The 25455-nt window shown below is 58.0% G+C and overlaps 1 protein-coding gene across 4 annotated transcripts in view; it reads left to right on the top strand.

Moving 5' to 3' along the window:
- The first annotated feature begins 597 nt into the window (after positions 1-597).
- Positions 598-25455, top strand: part of COLEC11 (collectin subfamily member 11) — a 30732-nt gene continuing 5874 nt past the window's right edge. The window contains exons 1-4 of one of the 4 annotated variants that reach the window (XM_039257357.1): positions 599-982; positions 5339-5481; positions 11756-11827; positions 25092-25163. In XM_039257357.1, the coding sequence (XP_039113288.1) occupies positions 5364-5481; positions 11756-11827; positions 25092-25163 (262 nt within the window). In that variant the 5' untranslated portion in view covers positions 599-982; positions 5339-5363. Of the gene's footprint in view, positions 983-5338; positions 5482-11755; positions 11828-24309; positions 24430-25091; positions 25164-25455 lie in introns of those variants that run through there. The other 3 variants (XM_039257359.1, XM_039257358.1, XM_039257360.1) reach the window with 3 other exon arrangements.

Consider the following 25455-nt stretch of genomic DNA (forward strand, 5'->3'; position numbering starts at 1 on the left):
CTGCCAGCTCAGAGCCTGGAGCCTGTTTCAGTCTACGACTCCCTCTCTCTCTGACCCTCCCCTGCTCACGCTCTCTCTCTCTCTCTCCTAGAAATTAAAAAAAAAAAAAAAAAAAAAAAAATGTTTATTTTTGAGAGAGAGAAAGAGAAACAGAGAGAGAGCGGGGGAGGGGCAGAGAGAGGGAGACACAGAATCCGAAGCAGCTCCAGGCTCCGAGCTGTCAGCACAGAGCCCGACGGGGGCTCGAACCCACGAACCGGGAGATCGTGACCTGAGCTGATGTCACACACTTAACCGACTGAGCCCCCAGGCGCCCTCTGTGTCTCTCTTTCTTAAAGAAGCCCGTCCCCTCCCCCAGGAGGCCGGCTGTGCAGAGGCCGGCCCCGCGCAGCCCACCGGCACAGAGACAGCCTGGGGCACGAACCACCTTCACCCGGAGCGTCAGCGAGCGCCGTGAGTCTGGGGTCTCGTCACAGGTGAGTCTTGACAGGTAGATGAGTAGCTGGTTAACACGGTGACGTGAAAGCCACACGCAGAACAGGAGAGGAGGCACGTCAGCGCGAGTATTTCTGTCCGTTGCGACACCAGCTGATAAGGGCCACTCTGCGCTTTCCTGAATTCCCACCGTACGCCTGCTAAGTTTTTCAAAAGGAGAACAGAACAGACACAGGGGTGTTTGGGGTGAAGAGCTGGAAGGTCCGTGGCCTGCCGGGAGCCCTGACATCTGGAAGCTTCCAGCGTTCCCACACCCTCCTCGCCGCCCTCCTGCAAGGCAGCTGATGTATTTCAAACAGGAAGCTCCTTGCAGATAACACTGCAGCCTCCAGCCTGATTTGCTGGGCAGCCTGACAGCCCAGGCCCCGCTCGCCCGGCCCGTGGGGCTCAGCGGCCTCTGTAAATAGCAGCCATGAGGCTCCCGGGCGCACTGTCCTCGTGGGTCCCCGCCGGTCAGGACGCCCCCTTCGCGTAGCGTGCGCTGCAGGTAGGGACGCTCTGCCCGGTGACCTGGCGGCCTTGGAGGGTGGGGTGGGGGCCGGCCGGTCAAGGCGGCCAGAGATGGGAGAACAGAGGGGAATGAATCTGTTCTTAGGTCCCCACGAAGGATGGGGGTGTCACATGAATCAGGCACTAGAGTCCCACGGTTTTGTCAGTTCAGCAGCTCCTGGGAAACTTCCCGGGGACGGCCGACGAAGACCTGGGCGTCGGCTACCAGTCGGGGGAGGCCTTCTCAGCTCCGCACCCGTTCAGAGAGGCGGGCAAGGGACTTTCAGAATCCCCAGTCGCAATGTAAACGGTGCCGATGGCACCGGCTGCTGGCTCTTGAACAGCCAGCCAGGGCAGGGTTCCGATCCGGAGTCCCCCCCGCCAGTGGCCCCCACGGACAACAGCAGTACCTACTCATGGCCGGGAGCTCTGTTCTGGGCTCAGTAATGGGAATCCCAGATGTGGGCAAAGATAGGCCTGGCGAAGATCGCTTTCGGGCGCAGAGAAGGTCACCTGGTAGGGACTGGGGGCACCTTGTCTCCCAAACTGGACATCGTGTGACGGGGGCCCTTCCTGGCCAGCTGGCTGTGACAACTTGGAGGCCAAAGTTAGGGGGTACTTAGGAGCTTGAACGGCAAACCTGGAAAGCTGCCGTATGTGCATGGACTTCGGATGTGTGGGAGACACCTTCCTGGGGGGCAGAGCTGCGCCCCACCTTCTCCCAGCTACTCCGGTTCATCCACAAGCGTGAAGGCTGTGAGTGAGGGGGTAGAGGTCGGAGAGCACAACAGGGAAGACCCCCTACTTTGTGTGTGCCTCTCGGGGCGAGCCCTGGGGAACGCCCTTCATCACCGCCACCGTGCCGTCACCGTAGGAAGCAAACCCCCCGTGGGGTTGGGGGCCCTGGTGCTTCTGAATGTGGATCTCCTTCTACAAATGCTGGGCCCTGCTGTGGATATTTAATGAAAATGTACCGTTGTAAGTTTGGCAGATTAAACCACATTTTTTTCATCATCTACCTCATTCTTATAAGGAATTTCTGCTAAGAATTCCAAATTGAATTCCCCTCCGAAGCCCTGGCTTCCTTCACTGAAGGGAGGCTGGGGACCTCCTGGGCTCAGCTGGGAGATAAGGATGTTATTCTTAAAGAAGGCCAGGAGTGGCTGTTGCTTCTGAGTTTACAAATGGAATTCCTCTCCTTCTTCGGGAAGAGAAGACTCTGGGGAAGGGGCTCCCAGCCAGCGCCCCCCTGCCTTCTGTCCTGAGGTCGTGTGAGCAGGCGAGGGCGTCAGGGACACTCCGGCTTCGGCTGGTTCTGGGCTCTCCCCTCACTGGGCACCTCCTTGCCTGGGAAGCAGTGACCGCGCTGCCTCGAAGCCGTGTGTGAGGCCAGCGAGTCGAGCAGGGTAGCGTGGCTGTCTCCCGGATGGAGAGGAAATTCCCATGTCAGCTTTGACCCCCGTGACGTTAAAAAAATCTAAACCCTGTTTGCCTCTACAAATATCCAAAGGCCTGAGCACAAAAGTGGGTGGAACGAATGTTTATCATGACTTTTATTTTAGAGAGAGAGAGAGCGTGCGTGTGCGCATTCATGTGCAAGTAGGGGAGGGGCAGGGGGAGTGAGAGAGAGAATCCCAAGAAGGTTCCGTGTTCAGTGCAGAGCCCGATTTGGGGCTCAATACCACAATTCTGGGATCATGACCTGAGCTGAAATCAGGAGTTGGAAACTCAACCGACTGAGCCACCCAGAAGCTTGTATTGTGACTTAAAAAAATTTTTTTAATGATTATTTATTTTTAGAGACACAACTCAAGTGGGGCAGAGGCAGAGAGAGAGGGAGACACAGAATTTGAAGCAGGCTCCAGGCTCCGAGCTGTCAGCTCAGAGCCCGATGTGGGTCTCGAACCCATGAACCGTGAGATCATGACTTGAGCCGAAGTCAGACACTTAACCGAAGGCGCCCTATTACTTTTTAAAAATTGAGATATTATTGACATTCAACATTATATTATCCAATACTGTAAAGAGCTACATGCTGGAAAGAGCCAAAGACTTTGCTTCCACAGCAGCGGCTACGCTCATCATGTGAGGAACCCGCCATAGTAACCAGGCCTGGCTGCTCCTTTGTTCAGAAACCGTTAGGAATTCCAGGGCCCTGACGGCCGAGCGAGAGACCGATTGAGAGGACTTGTCCACACGCGCCCCTGGCTCTGCACCGGCCGTGTGTCCGAGGGGCTGGCCCTGGCAGTCACCTGTGGACACTAGCCATGAAAACCCCTCAGGGAACATGCGCGGGCAGTAGCAGGAGAAGAGTATTAAATCCTGTGTTGTGGTTGTGAACTTCTGTCCATTCGTTCGTTCATTCATTCATTCATTCATTCGTGAATTCTTCTGTTTGCTCGGCTGGGGCACTGTGGGCGCTCTGCCAGCTGCGGGCACAACGTGATGGCATCCCGACCACGTGCAGGCTCGGGGACCCATAGACCCACCAGCGAGGGGACCAGAAAGGGCAGAGCTCACCCCTGCGGGCTGGGGGCGAACGCGTATGTCTTTCTCCTCTTTTTTAAAAATTATTTTTTTTAATGTTTTTATTTATTTCTGAGAGAGAGAGAGGCAGTGTGAGCAGAGGAGGGTCAGAGAGAGAGGGAGACACAGAATCTGAAGCAGCTCCAGGCTCTGAGCTGTCAGCATAGAGCCCGACGTGGGCTTGAACCATGAACCACAAGATCATGACCTGAGCCGAAGTCGGACGCTTAACCTACTGAGCCCCCCCACCCCCCGGCGCCCCAATGTCTATCCCCTCCTTACAGCTGCTCACTGTGTGAGCTCCGCGGCGGCCAGAGCGCCAGTCTCTGGGTCCGGCTGTGGGGCGAGGCTGGCCGTCCGGCCTGCAGCGGCCTGAGCCTCGCTGCCCCTCCAGTGAGAAGCCAGGTCCTCGGGTGGTTCTGGGATTAAATAAGATCAGTGTCTGCGTTTGGTAGTAAACAGCGCTCTTCTCTCTACCAAACACAGACTAATGTGCAATAAAAGCCCACGGCGTCGTGATGTGAGGAGGCGGGTGGCCCCCTCCGGTGCTTGGTGGCTGAGGGGCACCAAGGTCAGGTGCGTCAGGAGGGCCCAGGTTCCCACCCCACCGTCCCCGCCGACGAGGGGGTAATGCGAGGCGGCTGACTTCGTCCCCCCGTCTCTGGTCCCCTGACCGGTGCCCGGGACCAGTGTCCTGACCTCTGTGGGGCTTTTACTCTCCCCCATCGAGGGCACAGTCACCCTCACCCCTGCCCTCTACGGTCAGTCCCGTGGCCCCACAGAGGGGAGCTGGGGCCTCCCCGCAGGGGTCACCAGGTCCCTTTCACGGAGAAAGTGGCGACAGCGTGGGCACGCGAAGAGGGCACAGACATCTCCGCTTGGAGACCCTGGCTTCCTCTGTCTGGAGCTGTTGCAGCCTCGTCATAACAGCAGCATCAAGCCGTCTTCCGTGAGGGCCCCTGTGGACAGCTGGCGCTCCGTGGCTCCTCCTCACGGGGGCCTCAGGGGCCCTTACCTCCCCTCTAAGGTGAGGGCGCAGGCTGGCGACGGGGCCGTGATGTGGCCGGGGCACCATCCAGGTGCTGGCCACGGCTAGGTGCGCGGCTGTCCCCAGACACGGTGCCACGTGAGCATGAACATCTGGGGGTGTGTGTCTGGGTGCTGCCCCCAGGCCCTGCCCATTGGCGCCTGGGGCAGGGCCGCACGGCCAGCTGTGGGCTCCCGCACCTTCCAGCGTCTGCTCCCCCAGGCCCCCCCCCCCGCCCCTGCCCGCCCAGGACGGATCTCAGTGGTACAGGTGACAGAATTAGATAATCAGTAAGCTGTCGCTGCGCGTGGTAACGTGGACGAGCCTGGGGCAGGAGCTGACTCAACAGCCGAGGCTCAGAGGACCATGGTCCTCACACAGCCCAAACCGAGCAAACTGGACAGCGTATGTTTAAGAACGCAGTGCGTATGCTGATGCCACTCAGGAGACGGCAGGAGACATGCTCACAGCCCGAGTGAGGCTCCTCCGGGGCGCGGGGTGGTCCTGGGCGCGGCGGCTGCAGCCGCGGTGCTGGGGGAAGTGCTGTACTTTCCAGGTGGCCGCGCCCCCGTCTCCGTGGATACCGAGTATCCCGCAGAGAAGCCGGCTTGAGAATCCGGCCAGGATGTCAGGATGGAGGCCCTGGCCGGTGGGCAGGGGAGGCCTAGGCGGGCCCACGAGGGAGGGAGCCATCGCCGGGGCAGGCCCGACCGCTACCTGCGCCCCGGCCCGGGGCCTGCACGCTCTCCCTCCCGCCCCGGCTTCTGAGCTCCTGTCACCGTGTCCGCTTCTGTCCCGCAGGAGTCAGCGTCCGCACGCCCTCGTGATGAGGAGGGATCTGGTTCTACTCGGCCTGGCCTTCCTGGGGCTGCTCCCGCCCGGCCACCCTCAGCAGACGGCGGAAGATGCCTGCTCCCTGCACATCCTCGTCCCGGGCCTCAAAGGTAACCTTGACTGGGCCTCCCGTGCGCGGCTGAGTGCCAGCTCGGGTCTCACCGCCGTGCGCCTCCGTTTCCCCATCTGCAAAATTAAGGGTTGGACTACATACTGCACACACTCCCTTTGGCCCAGAGACTCTGCAATTTGAAGCGAGCTGCCTGTTTGCACCTCGCCCTCGGGGGCTCATGTTTCTTCCACGCACACGTGACCGCAAACGACTTGCAGTGAGATGATCTCATCTGGCCCATTTTTTTTTGTTTATTTTTGAGAGAGAGATGACAGAGAGACAGAACACAAGCGGGGGAGGGGCAGAGAGAGAGGGAGACACAGAATCCGAAGCAGCTCCAGGGTCTGAGCTGTCAGCACAGAGCCCGACGCGGGGCTCGGACCCACGAACTGCGAGATCATGACCTGAGCTAAAGTCGGACGCTTAACTGACTGAGCCCCCCAGGCGCCCCATCATCTGGTCCATCCTGCAGATAAGGGCATTCAAGGCTCAGGGATGCCTAGCAATTTGCCAAACAAACCGGGTGACACTGCTTATGCCATCAGTGCTCTGACGCTGGCTCCCGAGAGCTCTCAATTCCTACTTTAAAAAACAGACAATCAAACATAACCCCCAAAACTGTTCTCTTGGTGGTCTGGGTATAATTTGCCCCCCGGTAGAGCTTGCTCCCCGAGCCGCAGAGCGGTGTGGGCCGGGCACCAGCACAGGGGAGGAATCAGGCCCTCAGACCACAAGCAACCCTGTGAGTCCCCAGCGGGCTCAGCCCCGCCGTTCGAGGGCCCCGGTGCAAGCTGGAAACGTGGGCCTCCTGTCCAAAAGTCATAAAAAGACTTCAGAACGGGGCAGGGCACATGGCCTCGAAGGGCGGGCGCGCGTGGGCCTCCAGCTCTAGGAGCGAGGGGCGAGGGCGCGGGGCCGGCCTGGGACGCCCACTGATCATCTCGCGGGCCCCAAATTCCACTGTGCTCCCTTCCCACCCGGACGGTGCGGACCCCGGGCCCCAGAGCCTGTCTTTGCCGGATGGGCCTTTTGTGGGAGCGCCTGCTGCTCTCCCCACGGAGATCGCGGGAGGAAGCAGACTTACATTTCGGGCTGTGGACCCGTGATGAGGTTGACCGCCACCAGAGACAGCCCGGCGCCTCCTGAGACCTCGTGGGCCCCCGGGAGGGCTAAGCTCCAGCTGAGGGTGGACCAGGGAGGGTCCCCGGGGAGCAGGACGATGACACGTGCCCCCAAGGGCCTGTCCTCTGGCAGGTGAGTGGGACACGCCTCCAGGTCGCGTGGAGCCGTGCCGGAGGCCTCGGGGCCACGGAGCGTGGCTTCCAGACGCCCCGGAGTCCGGGTGACCAGCCTGTCCACCCCGAAGGGACAGTTCCAGTGGGGAAACTCCTTCTCACACTCCCTGAGGTCCTTACAGTCTGGACGTCCGTTTTCACCTCCAGCTTTACTGAGGTCTAACTGGCAGGTTGTACGCGTTCAAGGTGGCGATCAGACACGGAAACCTGGTGAAGTGACATCACAGCCGCGTTCGTTAGCCCGCCTGACACCTCACACCGTCCCCATTCTGTGTGGGGGTGGGGCGAGGAGGACTGGGGGTCTCATTCTGACCCAGGAACGAGGGGTGACATGGCTGTGAGCTTGCCGATGTGACGCAGAGCCCCTTACTCACTGCCGGGCTCTTACTGCTCGGGGGTTAGCTTGGGCAGCAGGGGACGGGGGAGGAGACAATCTGTGCAAAAAAAAAGGTTTGGGGCTTCCAAGCAACACAAGTTCAGGCCGAGGCACAAGTTCAGGCCAAGGCAGACCCTGTCCCCTGCAACAGAAGACGGGCCGCAAACAGGGGCCCTTCCTCTTCTGTCGGCAGCGGCGAGGCCCCGCCGGGTCCGCCCCCCTGTGCGCCCCCGACGGGTGCCTGGGCGCTCAGCTGCCCCTGCTGCTGGACACACAGAGCGCAGCCCCGCGAGTCGGACATGTGGAGACTTCACGACGCTGCCCCCACGCAGCACCCACGGCAGCAGAGAGCGCGGAGCCGAGCGCCGCCGCACTGGCGCCTCCATCCTGGGGACGCTCAGTGGGCTCGGGGGGTGTGGGCTTCACATACACATGTGACTCGGGCCGGGTGCCGGGGGCCCGGCCTGCTGCCCGCCCCGGACTGCCACGCTCGGCCTGCACGGCCACGAGAGCCAGCGTGGCGCGTGGGGCACGTGCTGCGGACGTGAAGATGCAAGCACGATACGTGAACGTGAAAGAAGTGAAGCACGTGAACAGTCTCTTCCTTCTTCTCCAGAGCCCCGACACCCGCAGGCCAGGCCCCAGGGGACGGAGGGCCGCTGCGGGGACACGGCACGTGGGCCTCCTCGTCCACTGCTGGACCCAGGCTGGGCTTCAGGGCCGTTCTCTACCCGAGCCCTCCCGCCCCCATCCACTGACTGGGGCTGGTGCTTGGGATGCAAGGTTCCTGCCGTTCAGACCTAACAATAGCACGTTCTCTTCTCTTCGCATTTGGAGAGAGGAACAACTCACTTGAAAAAAGTTTTTTTTAATGTTTATTTGTTTTTGAGAGAGAGAGAGAGACAGAGCATGAGCAGGAGGGGCAGAGAGAGAGGGAGACAGAATCCGAAGCAGCTCCAGGCTGAGCTGTCAGCACAGAGCCCGACGCGGGGCTCGAACCCACGACTTTGAGATCATGACCTGAGCTGAAGTTGGACGCTCAACCGACTGAGCCCCCAAAGTGCCCTGAACTGTGCGTCAGTTTTGAGGCGGGAGGTTTACAGCCACACCACCTCCTGGGACCAGCGGACAGCAGACCCTTCAGACCCTGCCGACTGTGACCAGTGTCTAAAAGCAGCTTTGTCCTTGAGAAGCACGTCTAGGGTTCGGCTCCAAGGAGGAGGCCAAGGGCACCAGGAGATAGTCCTGCCGCCAGCAGTTTCCGTGGCCCCTGGTGCTGCTGCTCCGAGTTTGAGTGAGAGCAGCAAGGGGCAGGCCGCGGGCTCTCAACACCCACGCGGTGTTCTCTGGGACACGGTGCGTTTTGTCGTTCCGTCCCCGGAGCCGGGAGTTCACGCGGTGCAGGTGGTGGGGACGGCCTGGGACTCCGGGCCCTGGATGCCCCCGCCACAGGCCACAGGGCGCCTGCCACCTGTACTGACCGAAACACGAAGGCTGATACGGTCAGTCGTCAAGGAAGCAGAACCTCGGGGAGCATGACGTTTGAGGGATTTTCTAACAATCGAGGGAGACCAAGAAAACCCATGTTGGTCACACTCTTAGAAAGTCATGTTTTTAATGATACATATTCTTCTTTCCTGCTTAGTAAGATGGGCTTGTGGGACAAGGGTAACGTTCGGTGCTACTCGGGGTGTCTCACTGCCTCAGGTACTTGCCACGCACACTGGTCCCACCAGGCTAGATGCAGGTGCGTGGGAGCAGGTGGGGAGCGGGCAGACGTTACGTCTTCAAGGAGTTGCAGTCCCGTGGGGAGATGGCACGTGGCAGCAGATCGGTGCAGCACAGGCAGCGACAGGCGCCCGCCCGCCCGGACCGGAGCGGAGTAGCACCCTTGCTGTTTTCCCCTGACCGCCTGGGGTGGCCGTGTTCTGTCCCTGGCGCTTCCTGTGGCCCCCGAGCCTGAGGTCTGAGTGCTGGCTTCTCCCTGCCCTCGGAGACCCTGGGGACCCGTCTCTCCTTGTCTCTCGGCCCCTGGCTGGGCAGGTGCTGTCCCCCATCTCAGAGACCCCTTCCCTATTCTTTGCCTGGCAACAGCACGTCTCAGTTAGAAGCCACTTCATCAGAGGGGCCTCATCTGATCTCTCAACCTAAATCATGGCTTTTACGGGTTGAAATTGTGGCCTCATTTTATCTGACTTTATCTCGCATCCCGCGTTGCTGATAATTCTGATGTCAACCCGACTCTCATTCACGCAGGAAGTCTTGACAAATCCGTGTTCCTCCTGGGTAGCGGATGCAGTTTTCTCTTCTTTCTCGATGTTCCACGTGTCACTCTGACACATCTAGGTTCTTTCCGCTCAACTTGCCTGCGCGGCTCTCCGTGGCGCCTGCCTCCTGCCTCTGCGCACCTTTCACGCCTTCCTCTGGCGCCGGGGGTCACACTGTTACATCTGCACACTCTCACAGCTCCCGAGTCTGTTCCCCCTGTTCCGGAATTCCTTTAAGGGGGACCATGGAACCCGTGGGGTTTTTCTTCCCTCACCTTGGTAACTTTGATCCCAAACAAAGCTTTCCAGTCCCTCATCTCTTCGTGATGCATTGTGAGAAAAAAATCTTCAGCCGCGTCTTCTGTTTCACCAACTAGCTTGTATCATGGGCCATTCTGCTACTCAGCCTTTCTGCAGCACGATTCCTTTCAAAAATTAGTTTCATGTACAAGGTCTAGTTGATTCTTTTCCAGTGCTTTTTACTTTGGTTCATAGGTACCTATTCTCTCTTTTCTTTCTTTTTAATTTAAAAAAATATTTATTTTTGAGAGAAAGAGAGAATGTGTGCATGTGTGAGCAGGGGAGGGGCAGAGAGAGGGGAAGACACAGAATCTGAAGCAGCTCCAGGCTCTGAGCTGTCAGCACAGGGCCCGACGCGGGGCTCGAACCCATGAACCGTGAGATCATGACCTGAGCCGAAGTCGGACGCTTAACCAACTAAGCCCTGCAGGTGCCCCGTGTCTTATCTTTATGAAGCTATTCAGTGTCTGATTTGAGAGCCAGACTCTGACTGCCCCAGGGGTTCGAAGCTGTGAGATCATGACCTGAGCTGACGTCGGACACTTAACCGACTGAGCCACCCAGGAGCCCCTGTTATTTTTCTTTTCTGACGTAGGTGCTCCTCAAATGTCTGCAGGTGCTGGTGGCCAGCTCATTCTGTTCGTTGCTATTTCCTGCTGGTCTCTCAATGTATCTGCACGTATTGCTATTGTAATAATTTCCTTTCTGAAGAAGACAAACCACGCAGAGATTGGAGGGCCACGTGTGCGCGCTGAGCGTGTAAGAGCATGGATGGAGCCTTCTGGCTGTGGCGCGAAGGTGGCAGTGAAGTGCAGGCCCTGTCTTCTAGTTTTTATTGGCATTCACTTTGCTTTGCTCTTTGTTTACTTAAAATTAAATGTTTTTTTTGTTTATTTATGTATTTATTTTGAGAGAGAGAGAGTGCATAAGCAAGCGAGGGAGGGGCAGAGAGGGAGGGAGAGCACAATGTGAGGCTCGAACCCACGAACCGTGAGATCACGACCTGAGCCAAAATCGAGAGTCAGAGGCTCCTTACTTGTGCCTCCACGTCCTGTGCCCGCCTGTCCTGTGCGGGCAGCCTGACGGCGTCACCAGGGCCGGCCCGACGGGGATAGAACTCGGACAGGACAGGGGGTGGCTAGTTAGACCTCACAGAGCCAGGCAGGGGTTGTGCTTAGCTGAAGAGGGAGAAAGAAAAGCAGAGGTGACGGCTGGCCCCGGGCTTGCCAGCTGGGGGTGTTAGCACGGCCGCTGGAGCTAGGAAAGTCCCAGGACGGGTTCATCTCTGGGGAAAAACTGTCACGTTGATTTGGGGTGCGCTGGGGGGGTCTCAGGAGACTTAACAGCCCGTCTCCCTGTTTCAGTTCTGAATGAGGTCAGCAAAGGTCGGCCGGTGGCTGCCGCAGAAGCATGCGCGGGACCCATGATGGGGGGGGCGCATAGGGTGAGCAGAGAGAGGCCACACCTGGCTAACGAATCTGAATCAGGTGGATGTGCCCACCTGGTCACGGGTGCCCAGCCCCCGAGCAGGAGGTGTGCTGGGGTGGGGGGCTCGTGCTGAAGGGGCCAGGCAGTGCTGATATGGGCACCCGAGTATTCTCCGCGGGTGCATCGGCCAGATGCGGGGTGGGGGGGTGGGCAGAAGGACACCTGGCCATGGGGAGCCTGGAAACCCCTGGGCTCCTCAAGGTGCCGTGGGGCGGAGGGGCAGCCGGGCAGTCAGAGGGGTCTCAGGGAGGGCTGTGTGCCAGAGGGCGAGCGAGCCCAGAGGCACGATTGGAGAGAGGGGCACAGCATCCCTAAGAGAAAGGAGGGCCGGGAAGCAGAGCCCACACGCAGATTGGCGGCAGGGCAGCCTGAGACCTGGGGCCGGGGGGCTGGCAAGCGGGCGGGAGGTGGAGTCCCCTGGGAGCTGGGCGGGGCGGGGGGCCCTGGCACAGACAGGGTGAGAGGCCATCTCTCGTGACTCCTCTGCACCTCACGCTGCACTCTGTGCGCAGGATGAGGCCCTAAACGCGGTGACTTCTTCCACAGGGGATGCCGGAGAGAAGGGAGACAAAGGTGCGCCAGGACGCCCCGGAAGAGTCGGCCCCACGGGAGAGAAAGGTACCCCCCGCCCCCGCCCCCGCCGAGGTCTGGCCCTCCTCAGCCCCTCAGAGATCAGCCCAAGAGGGCACAGCTAGTGCTCGGCTCCTGTGGGAGCCACGGGGTGGGGGTGGGGCGCGGGGGTGCGAGGGGAATTTGACACCTGTGGGGCGAACCAGGATGCAGACAGTGCTCCTCAGCACATAACAGGGTGGTTACGCTAGCGGAAACTCCGTCCTGCTCAGCCCCTCACCAGCCTCATCTGCAAACTGGAGATCATTTGTGAGCATGACACATATAAGTGCCAGTGTGAGGCTGTGCAGCAATTACAGAGAAGCACAAGCAGTGATGGAGGTGTGCAGGCAGATAAGGTGTGCAAGCAGTGATGGAGGAGTGCAGGCAGATAAGGAGGTGTGTAAGCAGTGATGGAGGTGTGCAAGCAGTGATGTAGATGTGTAAGTGGTAATGGAGATGTGCAAGCAGTGATGGAAGTGTGCAGTGATGGAGATGTGTAAACAGTGATAGCAGTGTGTAAGCAGTGATGGAGATGTGTAAACAGTGATAGAACTGTGTAAGCAGTGATGGAGATACGCAAGCAGTTGTAGAGGTGTGTAGGCAGATAAGGAGGTGTGCAATCAGTGATGGAAGTGTGTAAACAGTGATGGAAATGTGTAACCAGTGATGGAGATGTGCAAGCAGTGATGGAGGCGTGCAAGCCGTGATGGAAGTATGTAAGCAGTGATGCGGGTGTGAGTAGTGGTGGAGGTGTGCAAAGTACCAAAGGGACAGACTTGGGTGGGGTGTGTGGGGTTGCACAGCGATTCCCCCTCCTGTGGCTAAAAGACCCTAATGGCTGAATCTGCTTCCTTCTTAGAAGAGTAATTCTACGCAGCCCCTGGGGTGTGCTGAGTCGTCCAGGAAATAGATGGACGGGCAAAGTGGCCACCCGTACTCGGGGCAGAGGTGCTTGGGCAGCAGATACCCACTGTGCTCTGGGAACTACACCGCCCTCCGTCTAGCTGGCCCCCCAGCCAATCCTGTAACACTGGAGAGCTCAGCTGTCCCCCGTTTTCAAAGTTATTATAACAATGCAAATGAAGGCCATTGAGTATATGCAATTAAACCCTGGATTGCGAGTAACTTATTGAGCGAGTGTTCCGCAAGACGAGCAGACATTTCTCATAAAATTTAACCTGATAAACGAGTGATGTCTTACAATACGAGTAGCACGTGACGCCGAACATCACATGAGCACAACTGAGCCGATGGTTCTTGAAATTCGCTTTGATATACGAGTGGCGTTTTGGATTACGAGTGTGTTTCTAGAACAAATTATGCTCACAAACCAAAGTTTTAGTGTATATGCAAGCCTCTGCACTACTTTTTCATTTTTTTGAGGTGTGATTTACGGACATTCTCCTTTTGGTGCACAAGTCCTGAGTCTGACAGCCGCACACACCTGGGAAGCCCCTGGTCACATGCAAGCCCCAGAGCATTTGCGTCACCATCCCTCCATCATCCCTGATGATTTTTATTTCTTATTTTCTCCTTTACTCATGACAAATTAGTGGAAAAAATAAATAAATGAACTATTCTCATAGGTCAAAGTTCAAAGCATGTAGAAACTACTCGCAGTGAGCACTCTCCTTCCACGCTCCACGCTCCCGGGCACCCACGCCACCACCGGCTTGATTTCTCTTCACAGACAAAGTCTGTGACTCGGCAAACACGTGTATGCTCTATTCCTCGTTCCTTTCGTGCAGGAGGTTACCCCGTATACGTATTGCTCTGCATTGGCCTCTAGCACTTAACACTATGTCCTGGAGACCATTCTGTGTGAGCACGGAAGTGTTTCCCGCCTCCCCTCATGCGATGACGTGGGATTCCGTGTGTGGACTCTTCCCGCTTCAGCTGGGCTCCTTTCCTGGAGCGGGCTTTGCTGCAGAGAACGGTCCCGTACGTGTCCTTTTAAAGTGTATGAGTACAGCCTGAAGGTGGATTCCTAACAGGGTGACTGCTGGATCCGAGTGCTCAAGCATTTGACACTTTGGTCGATCCTGCCCTCCCAAAGGATTGATGTGATGCGCTCTCTCTCAGTCATCACAAAGAACGTCACCCAGAGCCCTCGCTGATGTGGGGAAGCTGCCAGTCTGACAGTAGGAAAATGCCACCTTCGTAGGCTTTACTTTGCTTCTCTTATGATGAACGAAGTAGAGTCATTTTTTGCGTATTTAAAAGTCACTTGTATTTCTTTTCTGTCTTTTGGTTCTTCTATTTTATTTGTCTTTTTCTGCCTTAAAAAACACTTTTGGGTCCTTTTTCTCCTTGATATGTAAGATACTTTTTACTTGTATTTTCTGTGCCTACCTCTGAATAATTCCTTAGAATACATTTCCTTAGAATACTGTACAAAGGCCATCCGTGCCTACCTCCTTACGCTGCTCTATGCACTTCCTGCTCGAAATGAACAATCTTCCCCTGTTTTCTGGAGCCCCCCATCCATGTGCCGAGCAAATGCAGGAGTGAGGGAGGCAGGAGCCCCTCTCCTAGGGCCCCTGCAGGATGCCAGCCCCGCTGACCGAGAGGAGAGCTGACCCCGGGGGCCGGCGGGGCGGACTCTCTGGTCATCAGCTTGCTTGTTCCCGGGTGTCTGTGTTCCCATCTGCGAAGGGAGCTGAGGATGGAAACGCTTCACAAAGTGCTTGTGTTGTGATAACAGTATCTGAGAACTACAGAGCTTGCTGTTTTTACTTTATTACTATACTTCCTAAGAAAGTGGAAAGTGCTGCAGATGTCTGTCTTATCACTGAGCTGATTATGAAATGTACACAATGATAAGAGAATGTTCCTCCACTTCTTTGTGTGGACGATTCTGTATCTCGCGGCTGGGAAGTCGGTGAGCTCCCTTCTTCTAGATGCTCACAAATTCATCTCACGATCCTATTTCATTGATGATTTTTCAAAGTCATGAGTGTTTGAGCTCAACATGCAAGTGGCGGTGAAGTCCTACCTTCATTAAATAACTGCCTTGTTTCAAATTTCTCCAATGCACGGCGGTAACAGATGCTCATGACAGAAAGTTTCTGGGAACCTGAAGTGAGAAAGTCATCCATCACAAAGTCAGCCAGAGACTGCCACTTATTTCAATATATTTCCTTTCTTTGTGCCTTTTTTTGCTTTGTTGTGATTGTATTGTTCACATAAATTTGCATCCATTTTATTTTATTTTTTATTATATTATATTATATTATTATATTTTATTTTATTTATCTTGAGAGAGAGAGAGTGAGTGGGACCAGGGCAGAGAGAGAGAGAGAGAGAGAGCACTATGGAGGAGCTGAGAGAGAGGGAGAGAGAGAATCCAAGCAGGTTCCGCACCTTCAGCACAGAGCCCGATGCGGGGCTCAGACTCACAAACTGCAAGATCATGACCCAGGTTGAAGTTGGACACTTCACCGACTGAGCCACCCAGGTGCCCCTGCATCCTATTTGTTAAATTTAATTTCAGTGTCACCATTTTTCATGCTGGGAAAGTCATTTAAATGGATGCCCAATACCCATGGGTAATTTAACATTCCACCCTGGGTGTTGCAGTGTGGAGTCGTCTGTGGGGTTAGGGCGGGAGAGGGAGCCTGGAGCCAGCCGTTGACGGTTCTGTGTCAGCAGCACCGGGTGAACCACCATGACTCCCTTCTGACACGCCAGTCCCCGAGTCGGTGGGCGTTGGGTTCATCAGGGGTGAAACGAGCAGCTCTGGTTGGGGTCTTTGCTAAATGCAGAGTACAGAGAACGTATCAACCCGGCAGCTGTACTCGGATCACTGAGTGGTGGAAGTAGTTCCTCGGAAATGTGGGAAACCTCCTTTCTCTGGCAATCTTGAGGAAGAGCATTGGCCAAGGCGTGATACATGTAAGAGCCTGAGACAGACACATCCAAGAACAGACACATGACTGATGAAAATATTTACTAAACAGACAGAGAAAGGATGGTAAAGAAATTAACCAAAATATTGGCAGTAGGTATTTCTGCGTTACGGGATTATAGACATTCACATTTTCCTTTTTGGCCCTTCCTGTATTTTTGGTATTCTGGACAAAGGCCGTTAGCTGATTGTTGACGTTGGCGTGTTCTATGGAGGTGGCTGGGGCGACAGCAGGTGTCCCTGGGGGTGCGGCTCTGTAGCCTGGCTTCCTACAGACCCCCCGCGTGCTGACGATGTGCTCATGGTCTGCGCTGGGCGTGGAGAGAGCTGTGGGCGACCTCAAGGTGCCAGGCCTGGCTGCCCCCAAGCAAAGCTCCCGGGAAGGACAGGCTCGGCTCCTGGGGCCTCACAGAGTCTCCCCCTGCCCCGGGGGCCTCTGTGCAGCACAGCTGGGAGCCGCTTGGGGCCTCAGGGTCTTCCGCCCCCTTTCCCACCCTCCCTTCCTGTCCAGGAGGGTTTGAGTGGATCACAGCCACCGCTCAAAGGCGCTGTTCCTGGTGTTCAGTCTCTGACACCTGTTGCTTCCAGAAGTCTCTTCCCTCCACCGGAGATGCGTGTGGACAGCAGTGAGCTTTACAGGAATGGGGGGTCCGGGATGTGCCTGCTATTAGCATTCGAGGCATCCCCCGGCGTGGGGAAATGGACCGTCGACTTTTTTCATTTTTCAGGAATTATTTTTCACCAGAATCATTTTTTCCCATGTACATATTACTGGTCTCCTTGAGAAGTTTAAGAAGTTTATTATTTTTAAAATCTGTATCACATTTTCCTGATGACTGATTCTGCCGTTCCGAGCATTCACCCAATTGCCCTGATGCTGGCTTCCTCAGCTGTGATCTGGCTGTCCCAGCCGGGCGCTGGCCGGGCCTCGGGGGAGGGGTCCTCCGCCCTTCTTGGGGTGCTCCCGCTGGCCCTCAGTGTCATCCGTCTGCCTCACAGTGGCTGCTGAGGGTCCCCAGAGCCTCTCGCTGGCATCTTGTCCACCTGCTGCAAAGAGGTGCATAGGCAGAGTCTTGCCCTCAACTTCTTCCAACCCACTTTCTCATCTGCGGCTCCACAACCTTGGGTCTTGTGAGTGGTGAGCCTCCTGTCCTTCTGGCATGTTCTCTGGGTGATTCCGTCCCCATCTCTCCATTCATCACTGCAGGGTGGAGGCATTTTCCACCAAGAGTCCCCGGGACCAGATGGATCTGTGGTCCCAACCCTACCTTGGGGCGCCACCCCTCCTTCACATCTTGGGAAAATCACTAGGATCCCTGGGAGCCCCTGATGGGGGGTGGGGGCTGCTGCTCCCCACAGTGGAGAGAGGGCCTCCCTGCAATGCTGCCGGAAATGCAGGAGGGACCCTTGTGACCTGGCGGCTCCCTGCCCCCTGCCCAGCACGCACCCCTGTGCCCCTGTTCATGGGGCTCACGGGCCCTCCTGGGGGTGGTGGGTGGGGCTTCCTCCTGGCACCCCCCTCGCTATTGGCTCCCAGCACTCGGATTGTCCTTTGCCTCCCCAGCTGATCGCTCTTCCTTCCTTTCTCCCTCCTTCTTATTTGTTTAAAATACAACATATTACATTTCCTCTAAGGTAGAAAATTTTGGACACACAAAAATATGTATGTATAAGATGAGATTATTATTAAAAGTTTATTTTAGAGAGAGTGCACGCATCTCCAGAGAGGGGGGCAGAGAGAGAGGGGGGTTCAGAGGGTTCCAAGCAGGCTCAGCACAGAGCTGGACGTGGAGCTCAGACTCAGAAACTGTGAGATCATAACCTGAGCCAAAATCAAGACTGGGACGCTCAACTGATTGAGCCCCCCAGGCGCCCCAGGATGAGGTTATTTGGAAGAAATTCACGCTGTGAGGTTGGTGGGATGACCTGCAAAGGTGGCTCCAAGTCCTCACATCAGTGCTGGAAGGAAGACACAGCCATTGACGTCAGTGACTCGTAAGCTTACTATTCTTGGTGAAGCAGTGCGAGTATACACAGCCTGGGGCACGTGCAGGCAGAGGGCCTTCTGCGGTCTCGGGGACCTCAGGGGCCCTCCTGCCCCCCAGGCTGCTGCCTACCCTTAGGGCTTTGCAGGTCCCAGACACCATGGGACTCGGAATCCATCTGGCAAAACGCATGAGCTGCTCAGACTCACAGACTATCCCTGGCGTTGAGGCCCAAGGGGCTTTCTCCTGGGGTCCTTCGGAAGTGGCCCCACTAGTGACTGGCCTTTCATGGCAAGTCCGCGCAGGCGCACGGTGGCGTGGCAGGTGTGGTGCACAGCACGCCCATCTCTTTATACACTGGACCCCACGCATGGTCGGGGGCCACTGGGCAGGCCCCATGCACCACCACGGGCTACAGGGACAGACTCACTCACTTTCGTCTTGGTGACTCCGGGGCCTCACGTGAGACCTGGCACTTGGAAAACTCTCGATCAATTGAAAAATATCTTGAAATTCAGTCTCTCTTTTTAAAAATATAACTTATTGTCAGATTGGTTTCCATACAACACCCAGTGGAAATACAGCCTCTTCAAAGATCTCTGAAAGCTGCGGTGACGCTGTCCATGGTGCTGAGGGCCCGGCGGTGCCTACGCGGACCGCTCCTCAGGTCGGTGGCCAACGTTCCGGCTCCTTAAAATGCAACTTCTTCCCTGGAAAGCGGCTGAGACGTGCGCCCCGGGGGTGTTTTTCTGCGTGAGCCGCTGGGCCTGCGGCGAGGTCGGTCGTGAGCGTCTGCTCACCCTCACCTGGGTGCCCTGCTCGTCTCAGATCCCACGAAGTGCAACTGCGTCCCCGTGGGGCCTCTTTGGCAGATTTGCTGTGTGCTGGGGGTCTCGGGTCGGTTCACGGAGCAGCCCCCTGCCTGACACTCAAACCGGAGGAAGTGCATGCAAGCTGATGGATGCCTTTTCTGAAATACAGAGACAAGCCCAAGCCCAATGCAGAAACCTCCTGCTGTCCTTTGTCCTTTATTGAAATCGGAGTAATTTGCACATTTCCAGCTGCACACCGAGGAAACCGTACAGAGCTGGCTTTGCTGACACGGCCTGCTAAGTGTGTCATCCCCATTTTCAAGGCTCCCTGTCCCCAGATACGCTGCTAGGACAAGATTGGGGAGGCCCCTGGGCCACTCCTCTGAGAAGCCAGGGCACTCCTGGCACTCAAAGGTGGAGGGTGACCCTGCGTCGGTGACTGGCTTTCTGGGCTCTGCAACGTGCACATTATCCTTCATTAAAAAATCGCTGAGGAAGTGGATTCTGAGTGCCCTTTCTCCCCTGTCTCCACTTCAAAGGACCGTGTGAGATCTTCATTAAAATTAATAAGAATTATGGGCCTGCTGTGCTCTGCTCCCATTCCTTCGCTCCTCGTGGGTGTCTAGAGGGCGGACACGGTCCTGTACACTTCTCATTAGTGGGACGGGACGAGGAGGGGACATCACGTCAGCTCCTGGCTCCCTGGGGAGTCTCTGCAAGCGCTTCAGACTTACGGGACCGGATCTGAGTGTGTCTGGTGCATTTCCAATCATCTCCTACAACAAGGCGTGGACCTTTGTTTGCTTTTGCAAAAAGCTTCTTGTTTGGAGAGCAAGACCTTCCTGGAGGCAGGAAGAAGGCAAAGAGCTCTCGTTCTCATCTGTGCTTCTGTGGGAGCCCCTGGGTTTGTAACCACACCACTGCTCTGCCCAAGAACCGTGCGCAGGTGAAAACAAGTCAGGGTTGCTAGACACAAACAGCCTGGGACGCTGTAGACAAGGTGCCCATCATCTCAGGGGGCTTTGGGCCTTACCTTTCCCCCAACACGCCCAGGAGACACAACGTTCCTCTTGGGAAGCGTAGCCACCCCAGGGATATGCGGTCAGCGCACAGGGCCTGTGGCGGGGGGTAGGGGTGTTATGCGGGGCGGCCTCCTGGGTGCCCTGTGCTCTGGGTTCAAGCCCAGCAGGTGCTTCACAGCTTTATCACCTCGAGTGGTGTGAGGATAAAAGACATGTTTGTGTTTGTGCACTTGAGCACACACACGGGTGTGTGGGGTATGCATATGCTTGTATCCGTGTGTTCACATACATGTGTTTGAATAGGTGCATGTATGTTGGCACGTATACGCGTGCATTTACCTTAGCAGGTAAGGGTGCGCGCACGAGTGTATAGCATGTATGTGTGTATATGCGTGCGTGTGCATAGTTCGTGTGCTCATCACCCGGCACCAGCAGATGGTGGCTCTTCTCATTCTGCTCAGGGAAAGCAGGTCTGCAGTGGGGTGGGAGGCGTGCACGGAGAGGGGTGGCGCCTCGGACCTCCAGCCGTCCCCAGTGCCTGGCCCTGCCCCCCACTGGCCCTCCTGTGAGGCTGTTGGGGGCGTGATGTGACCAGGTTTTGTCAATTCTCAGGGCTTGTGGAGGGGGTCCCAGTGGAAGAGGCCACTGTTTACAGCAAAAGAGGCAGTTTGGCTATAGGGCCAGGTCCCCACTGGCCAAGTGTCCTCAGCCTGGGCCGATGCACCCAGGGGTGTGGGGGGTGGGGTGTTTGTCTTCCCAGAAGCCCATAGCATACTTTCAGCCCCGGCTCGCGGTGGTGCAGCCTTCCCTCTGTGGCTGGCTCCGTGGACAGCCTCTCTGGGGCTGGGCTGGGCCACAGCTCCTCAGCTGAGGTGTGGGGTCGGGAGACCTCAGTCTGAACGAAACATACGCTACCGTGTGCTCAGCACCCCAGGGTCCACCTTACGTATGGGGACCCAGAGGCTCAGAGAGGACGGCGACTTGTCTCAGGTTGCACGGGCAAAGGGCTGCGATCAGGGTCTCGTCCGCCTGTGTGCGGATCACAGAGCGACAGTCCTGACCAGCTTGCGGTGGGACTCGAGGTGCGTGGCTTCACCTCTCCGAATCCCAGTTACTGTTGTGGGGGCAGAGAGAGTGTACTGGACTGTCCAAGCTGCCGTCACAAACAACACAGCCCGGGCTGCGTAAACACCAGAGGTTTATTCTCTCACCGTTCTGGAGGCTGATGTCTGAGACTCAGGTGCCAGCCCGCTGAGGGCTCCATGGCCCTCCATGGTGAGCTGTGGGATGTCCCTCCTGGCACCGATTTTCCCCAGAACCCTCAAGGCAGGGTCCTACACTTCTCCAAGGCCAGGAGCTGGGCTCAGCCTCTGCTGGGGGCTGGAGGGTGGCACATGACAGCCACGACCTTGAGTGAGTGTTAACGTTTGGCGGTGTGATTCGGAGATGGGCCAAAAGCCAAGTGCTCTCAAGGCATCCTCAGGCTTGGAGTTATTCACAGCAGGATGTGAGCTGGCCTCTCAGGGCCCCCTTCCGCTGATGAGATCAATCAGTCGTTAATCGTTCTGTGGAGGCGGGGAAAGCACTTAGCAGCCATACACCTGCGTGCCGGCGTCTCTCCTCTGGCTCTCAGCACCCCCTTCCCTGTGTGTGCGGGGGCGGGGGCAGCAGGAGCCTTCTGCCTGGGAGAAGAGGGGCAGGTCTTGTTTCGGGCTTCTCTGTGCAGGGGCCTCCAGGGGAGAGAACTCCCCTCCCACATCTCTAGGGGAGATCTTCCTGGCCGACAGCGGGCTCTTCAGTCGTGTGATGGGGCCTCACTCACATCCAGTCTGTGCACTGGTTGGCTCCCAGGCTCCTCTGTCGTGTTCTGGCTGTTGAATGGGAAGGCACAGGGGCGCCTGGGTGGCTCAGTCAGTTGAGCGTCCGACTTCGGCTCAGGTCATGATCTCACGATTTGTGGGTTCGAGCCCCGCGTCGGGCTCTGTGCTGACAGCTCAGGGCCTGGAGCCTGTTCGGATTCTGTATCTCCCTCTCTCTGACCTTCTCCTGCTCACGCTCTCTCTCTCAGAAATAAATAAAACATAAAAAAAAATTTTTTTTTGAATGGGAAGGCACATTCCTTCATCCTCAGGGCTCTGGCAGCCCTGCCCCTGCGTTGGGGGAGTTCAGCCGGGGCCCAGGCCCTGGGAACCGTCCGCCTTGCCGGTTAGTGCAGGTGCAAGCCTCTAGGTCCCTCTGGGCCTCTGCCTTCCCATCTGAAGATCGGGTTCAGTTGGCCGGTCTCCACCAAGATGTCCTGCTCTGGACGCTGTCTTCGTCGGAGCGCCGTTCGGAGCTTGTGGTGTATTTAGTGGGCCTGACCTTGCCCGTGAGGACGAGACACGGAATGTCTCAGCAGACGGCCGTCACGGCTGACCGCTGAGTGGGCCAGGTTCTGGGGAGATGTGACCGTTACAAAGGACGAGCACTGAGGTCATCCCGACATCTGCCCTGCGGCTCAGCCCCCCCTTCCCCAGCATCCCTCCCTCCCAGGGCCCCAGGGAAGGAGGCTTGGGGAGCGAGGCTGCCCCCGCAGGGCGCACGTGGTATCGCAGCAGCACTAAATGCAGCGCCTCATCGCAGGGAACATTGGCTTTTCTGCAGAACGCTCTTTGCAAGAGGCTGAGCAGAAACACCCTAATCACCTCTGGGATTCCGACCACGTTAGTGGACAGGAGGCTCGGGACAAGGGACGTGTCTCAGTCGGCCAGGGCTGCCGTGGCAAAGCACCGCAGACTTTTGTTTCTCCCGGTGCTGGAGGCTGGACGTCCCGATCGGGCTGCCTCTGGCGAGGGCCTCGCCCTGGACTGGAGGTGGCTGTCTGCCCCCACCTGCGTCTCTCCTTCCTACGCGGGCACCAGCCCCATGCTGCGCCCCCCCTCGTGCCCTCATCTCAGCCCCCTCACCTCCCGAGGCCCCCCTGCAGCCCCTGGTTAGGGGTTAAGGCTTCAGCAGAGGGCATGGGGAGGGGACACTTCAGTCCCCTGCGGGAGGTGATGGTGGGACGCTCTGCCTGGGGATGTGTGTGTCATCCTCAGAGGAACATGACATGGCCGTGACCCAGAGGAAGAGGCGGCCGTCCCAGAGAGAACTGAGACGTCAGAGGGTGGCCTGGCGGAAGACGGATGTTGGGCGTGTTTCACGCAGGCAGTGCCGTGAGTGGGGGCGGTGAGGGCAGCTCTGTCTGGTGTGGGGTCCCTAGGGTGAGCAGCGCGGGGCTGACCGCTGGCCTCCCTGCTTGACTGAAACGTGTTCTTGGCCGTCTTTGCCTCGCTGACCTGGAGGCTCGCTGGGGGGGTGGATGAGAGCGAGCCTGGTCGGTGGACCCTGCTGGCACGTGGGGCGGTCTTGTGACCGGAGCGTGGCCGCAGTGAGTCAGGCTGAGGACGGGAGGCAGGGCTGGTGAGGATGGGCACAGGGGAGCACAGCTTAGCGGGCTAGCGGTCCCCTGTGCCCCAGGCTCGCGCAGCTGGGGCGGCCCCACACTAGGGGGCGCTGTCTCAGCACCTGCTGTTCCTTGCTGCGCTGGGAGGCCCACCCCGCCTGCCCTGGGCCTCAGGCTCTGGCCCTGTGTCCCGCCCGTCTCACGGCGCTCTGAACCCGCGGGTGCCTCCTCCCACAGTGCCCCTGGGGTCCCCCGGGCCTGTCCTCCCACCAGGCGATGTCCCCAGGCCACCTGTTGTCAGTTATGATGGACACGCGGGCCGGAGCCGACACCCCAGCTGCGGGGTCCAGGGGACAGTGTGGCTTCCCCACCCCTGCGTGCTGGGGGAGTGCCTCCGTCACCCCTCACATGGACGTCCATGATGTTTGTCACTGCTGCTCCCAAACCCTCCCAGACACCACTGCACACCCGCCTCCCGCCCTGGGACCGACCCGGCCCCTGACCCGGTGTCTGTGCCCTTCCAGCCCCTCTGCGGGGTCACCACACACATGTCTAGCGTGAATCCCATCTGTCACTCTCTTCCCTGACTCCCCACCTGCGGGTTTGTATGCCACACCCCTGCACCCTTCCCCCCGCACCCCCCCGGGTTCGGGCCCCTCCCAGGACTTCCTCACGCCCTCTCCCATTACCGGTGTCTGATCCCCCCAGATCTCCCCCGGCACCAGCAGGTCCCAGTCCTGCCACGCTGTGTCCCCGCACCACGCACAGCACGCAGTCCACAGGACCTGTGGCCCCAGTGGCCTCTGTCGTGGCTGGGCCAGCCTGGCCCCGGTCTCCCTGGCGTGCCCTGCCTCCCGTGGGGTCTCAGGTCAGCGGTCACAGCTCTGTCCTGACCCTGCCGTACCCCGGGCACTGGACCCAGACAGGCCACCCAAGCGCTCTGCGTCCCTCTGTGCCGTGAGTCGCTTGTGTAACCGAGAGAATGGACGTGTGTGTGCTTCCTGTCTGCGAACGTCAGCCAGCTCTGTGTGTGACGGGCGTGTTTCCATTTGAGCTGCAGCTCGGCCCGAAGCCTCTGATCTCCGTCTGTCCTCAGTGTAGGGAATATCGCAAAACTAAGGGCTCCTGGCTGGGAAATCCTCGGTTTGGAGGAGAGGGTGGGCGTCACAGGACAGAGCCTATCTGTGCATCGTGCACGGTCTTCCTGGCCTCGTCTCTCCTGCTGGGCTGCTTATGCTGAGCTTCATTTAGTTTCAGATTGTGAAATTAAGGCTGATCGCATGTTTCTTTCACCACGTGTGCGCGCGCGTGTGTGTTTGACACCGGCTGGCTTGGCCCTGGTCTGTGACGATCACCAGCAGACAAGCAGGTGTTTGCTGAGAGTTTAAGGACACTTTGCGGGAGAAAGTCTGAGCGTTGAGCAGATCCCCCCGCTGGCGTGACTGGTTCTGTGATCGGGTGAGGAGGGCTGTTCCTGGGCTCGGCGCACCGGTCAGCGAGGACAGTCCCACGGGGTCACGGCGTGGGGACCAGCCACGGGGGCAGCCTGCGGCGATGGGAAGCGAGGGGGCGAGGGGCAGCACAGGGCTGGTGACCCCCCGAGCCGCGGTGATGGGACTGGCAGGGGGAGCGTAAGCCGGCCTCGCTGGGGGGCTGGTCACCCTACGAGCATGCCCAGGCCCGCCTCGCCTCCTCCTTCCCTGCCCCCCTCAGCGGGCGGGGGAGAGCGCCCGTGTGCCTGTTTGCAGGGGTGCGGCCTGCTCCACCTGGTCTGGGGCTGGGCTGGGCAGGAGGGCAGACAACCTTGTCCGCGGACGTACTTGGAGGGGCCTCGGCTGAGTTCAGGGTCAGGGACGTACGGCTGGTCCCCTGCGTTCCATAGTGTGTGTGACTTTTAGGGGACAAGTGTCTCCCTCTGGAAAATAGATCAACAGCCACCTGTGAAGAGGCTTCTGGGGTCCATCACATACGTGACCTTGAAGAGGACAGCTCCTCTGATGCGAGTGGGCGCGTGTGCGCTCGTGTGTGTGCATGCGCGTGCGTGTGCGCGTGTGTGATGTTGAACAGGAGGGATGCTGGATTACATGTGCGCCAACCAACTTTGATCTTGTTTTCTACAGGAGACATGGGTGACAAAGGACAGAAGGGCAGTGTGGGTCGCCATGGAAAAATTGGTCCCATTGGTTCTAAAGGTATTTGCGACACACTTCTTGCCCTATTCCCTCCTGGGCTCCGGGCGCGGGCATTCTAGAATGATGGCGGACGGCCAGTCCTGCCTGGCAGCTCTGCTTGTTTCTGCTGCTGTGGAGGCGATAACGTGGCCCCAGGGTTTGCACTGGGGAGGGTGCTCAGACTTACCTGCCAGCTGTGCGCCCACCAGGCTGGGGCGAGGGCACGCGGGGCACAGGGGGGATGGGGCTGGTGTGCTCACGCGGGGCACGGGGGGAGGGTGGGGCTGGTGTGCTCACACGGGGCACGGGGGAG

The sequence above is a fragment of the Hyaena hyaena genome, unplaced genomic scaffold (genome assembly GCF_003009895.1).
Source record: "Hyaena hyaena isolate Hyena2069 unplaced genomic scaffold, ASM300989v1 scaffold_612, whole genome shotgun sequence".
Lineage (NCBI taxonomy): Eukaryota > Metazoa > Chordata > Mammalia > Carnivora > Hyaenidae > Hyaena > Hyaena hyaena.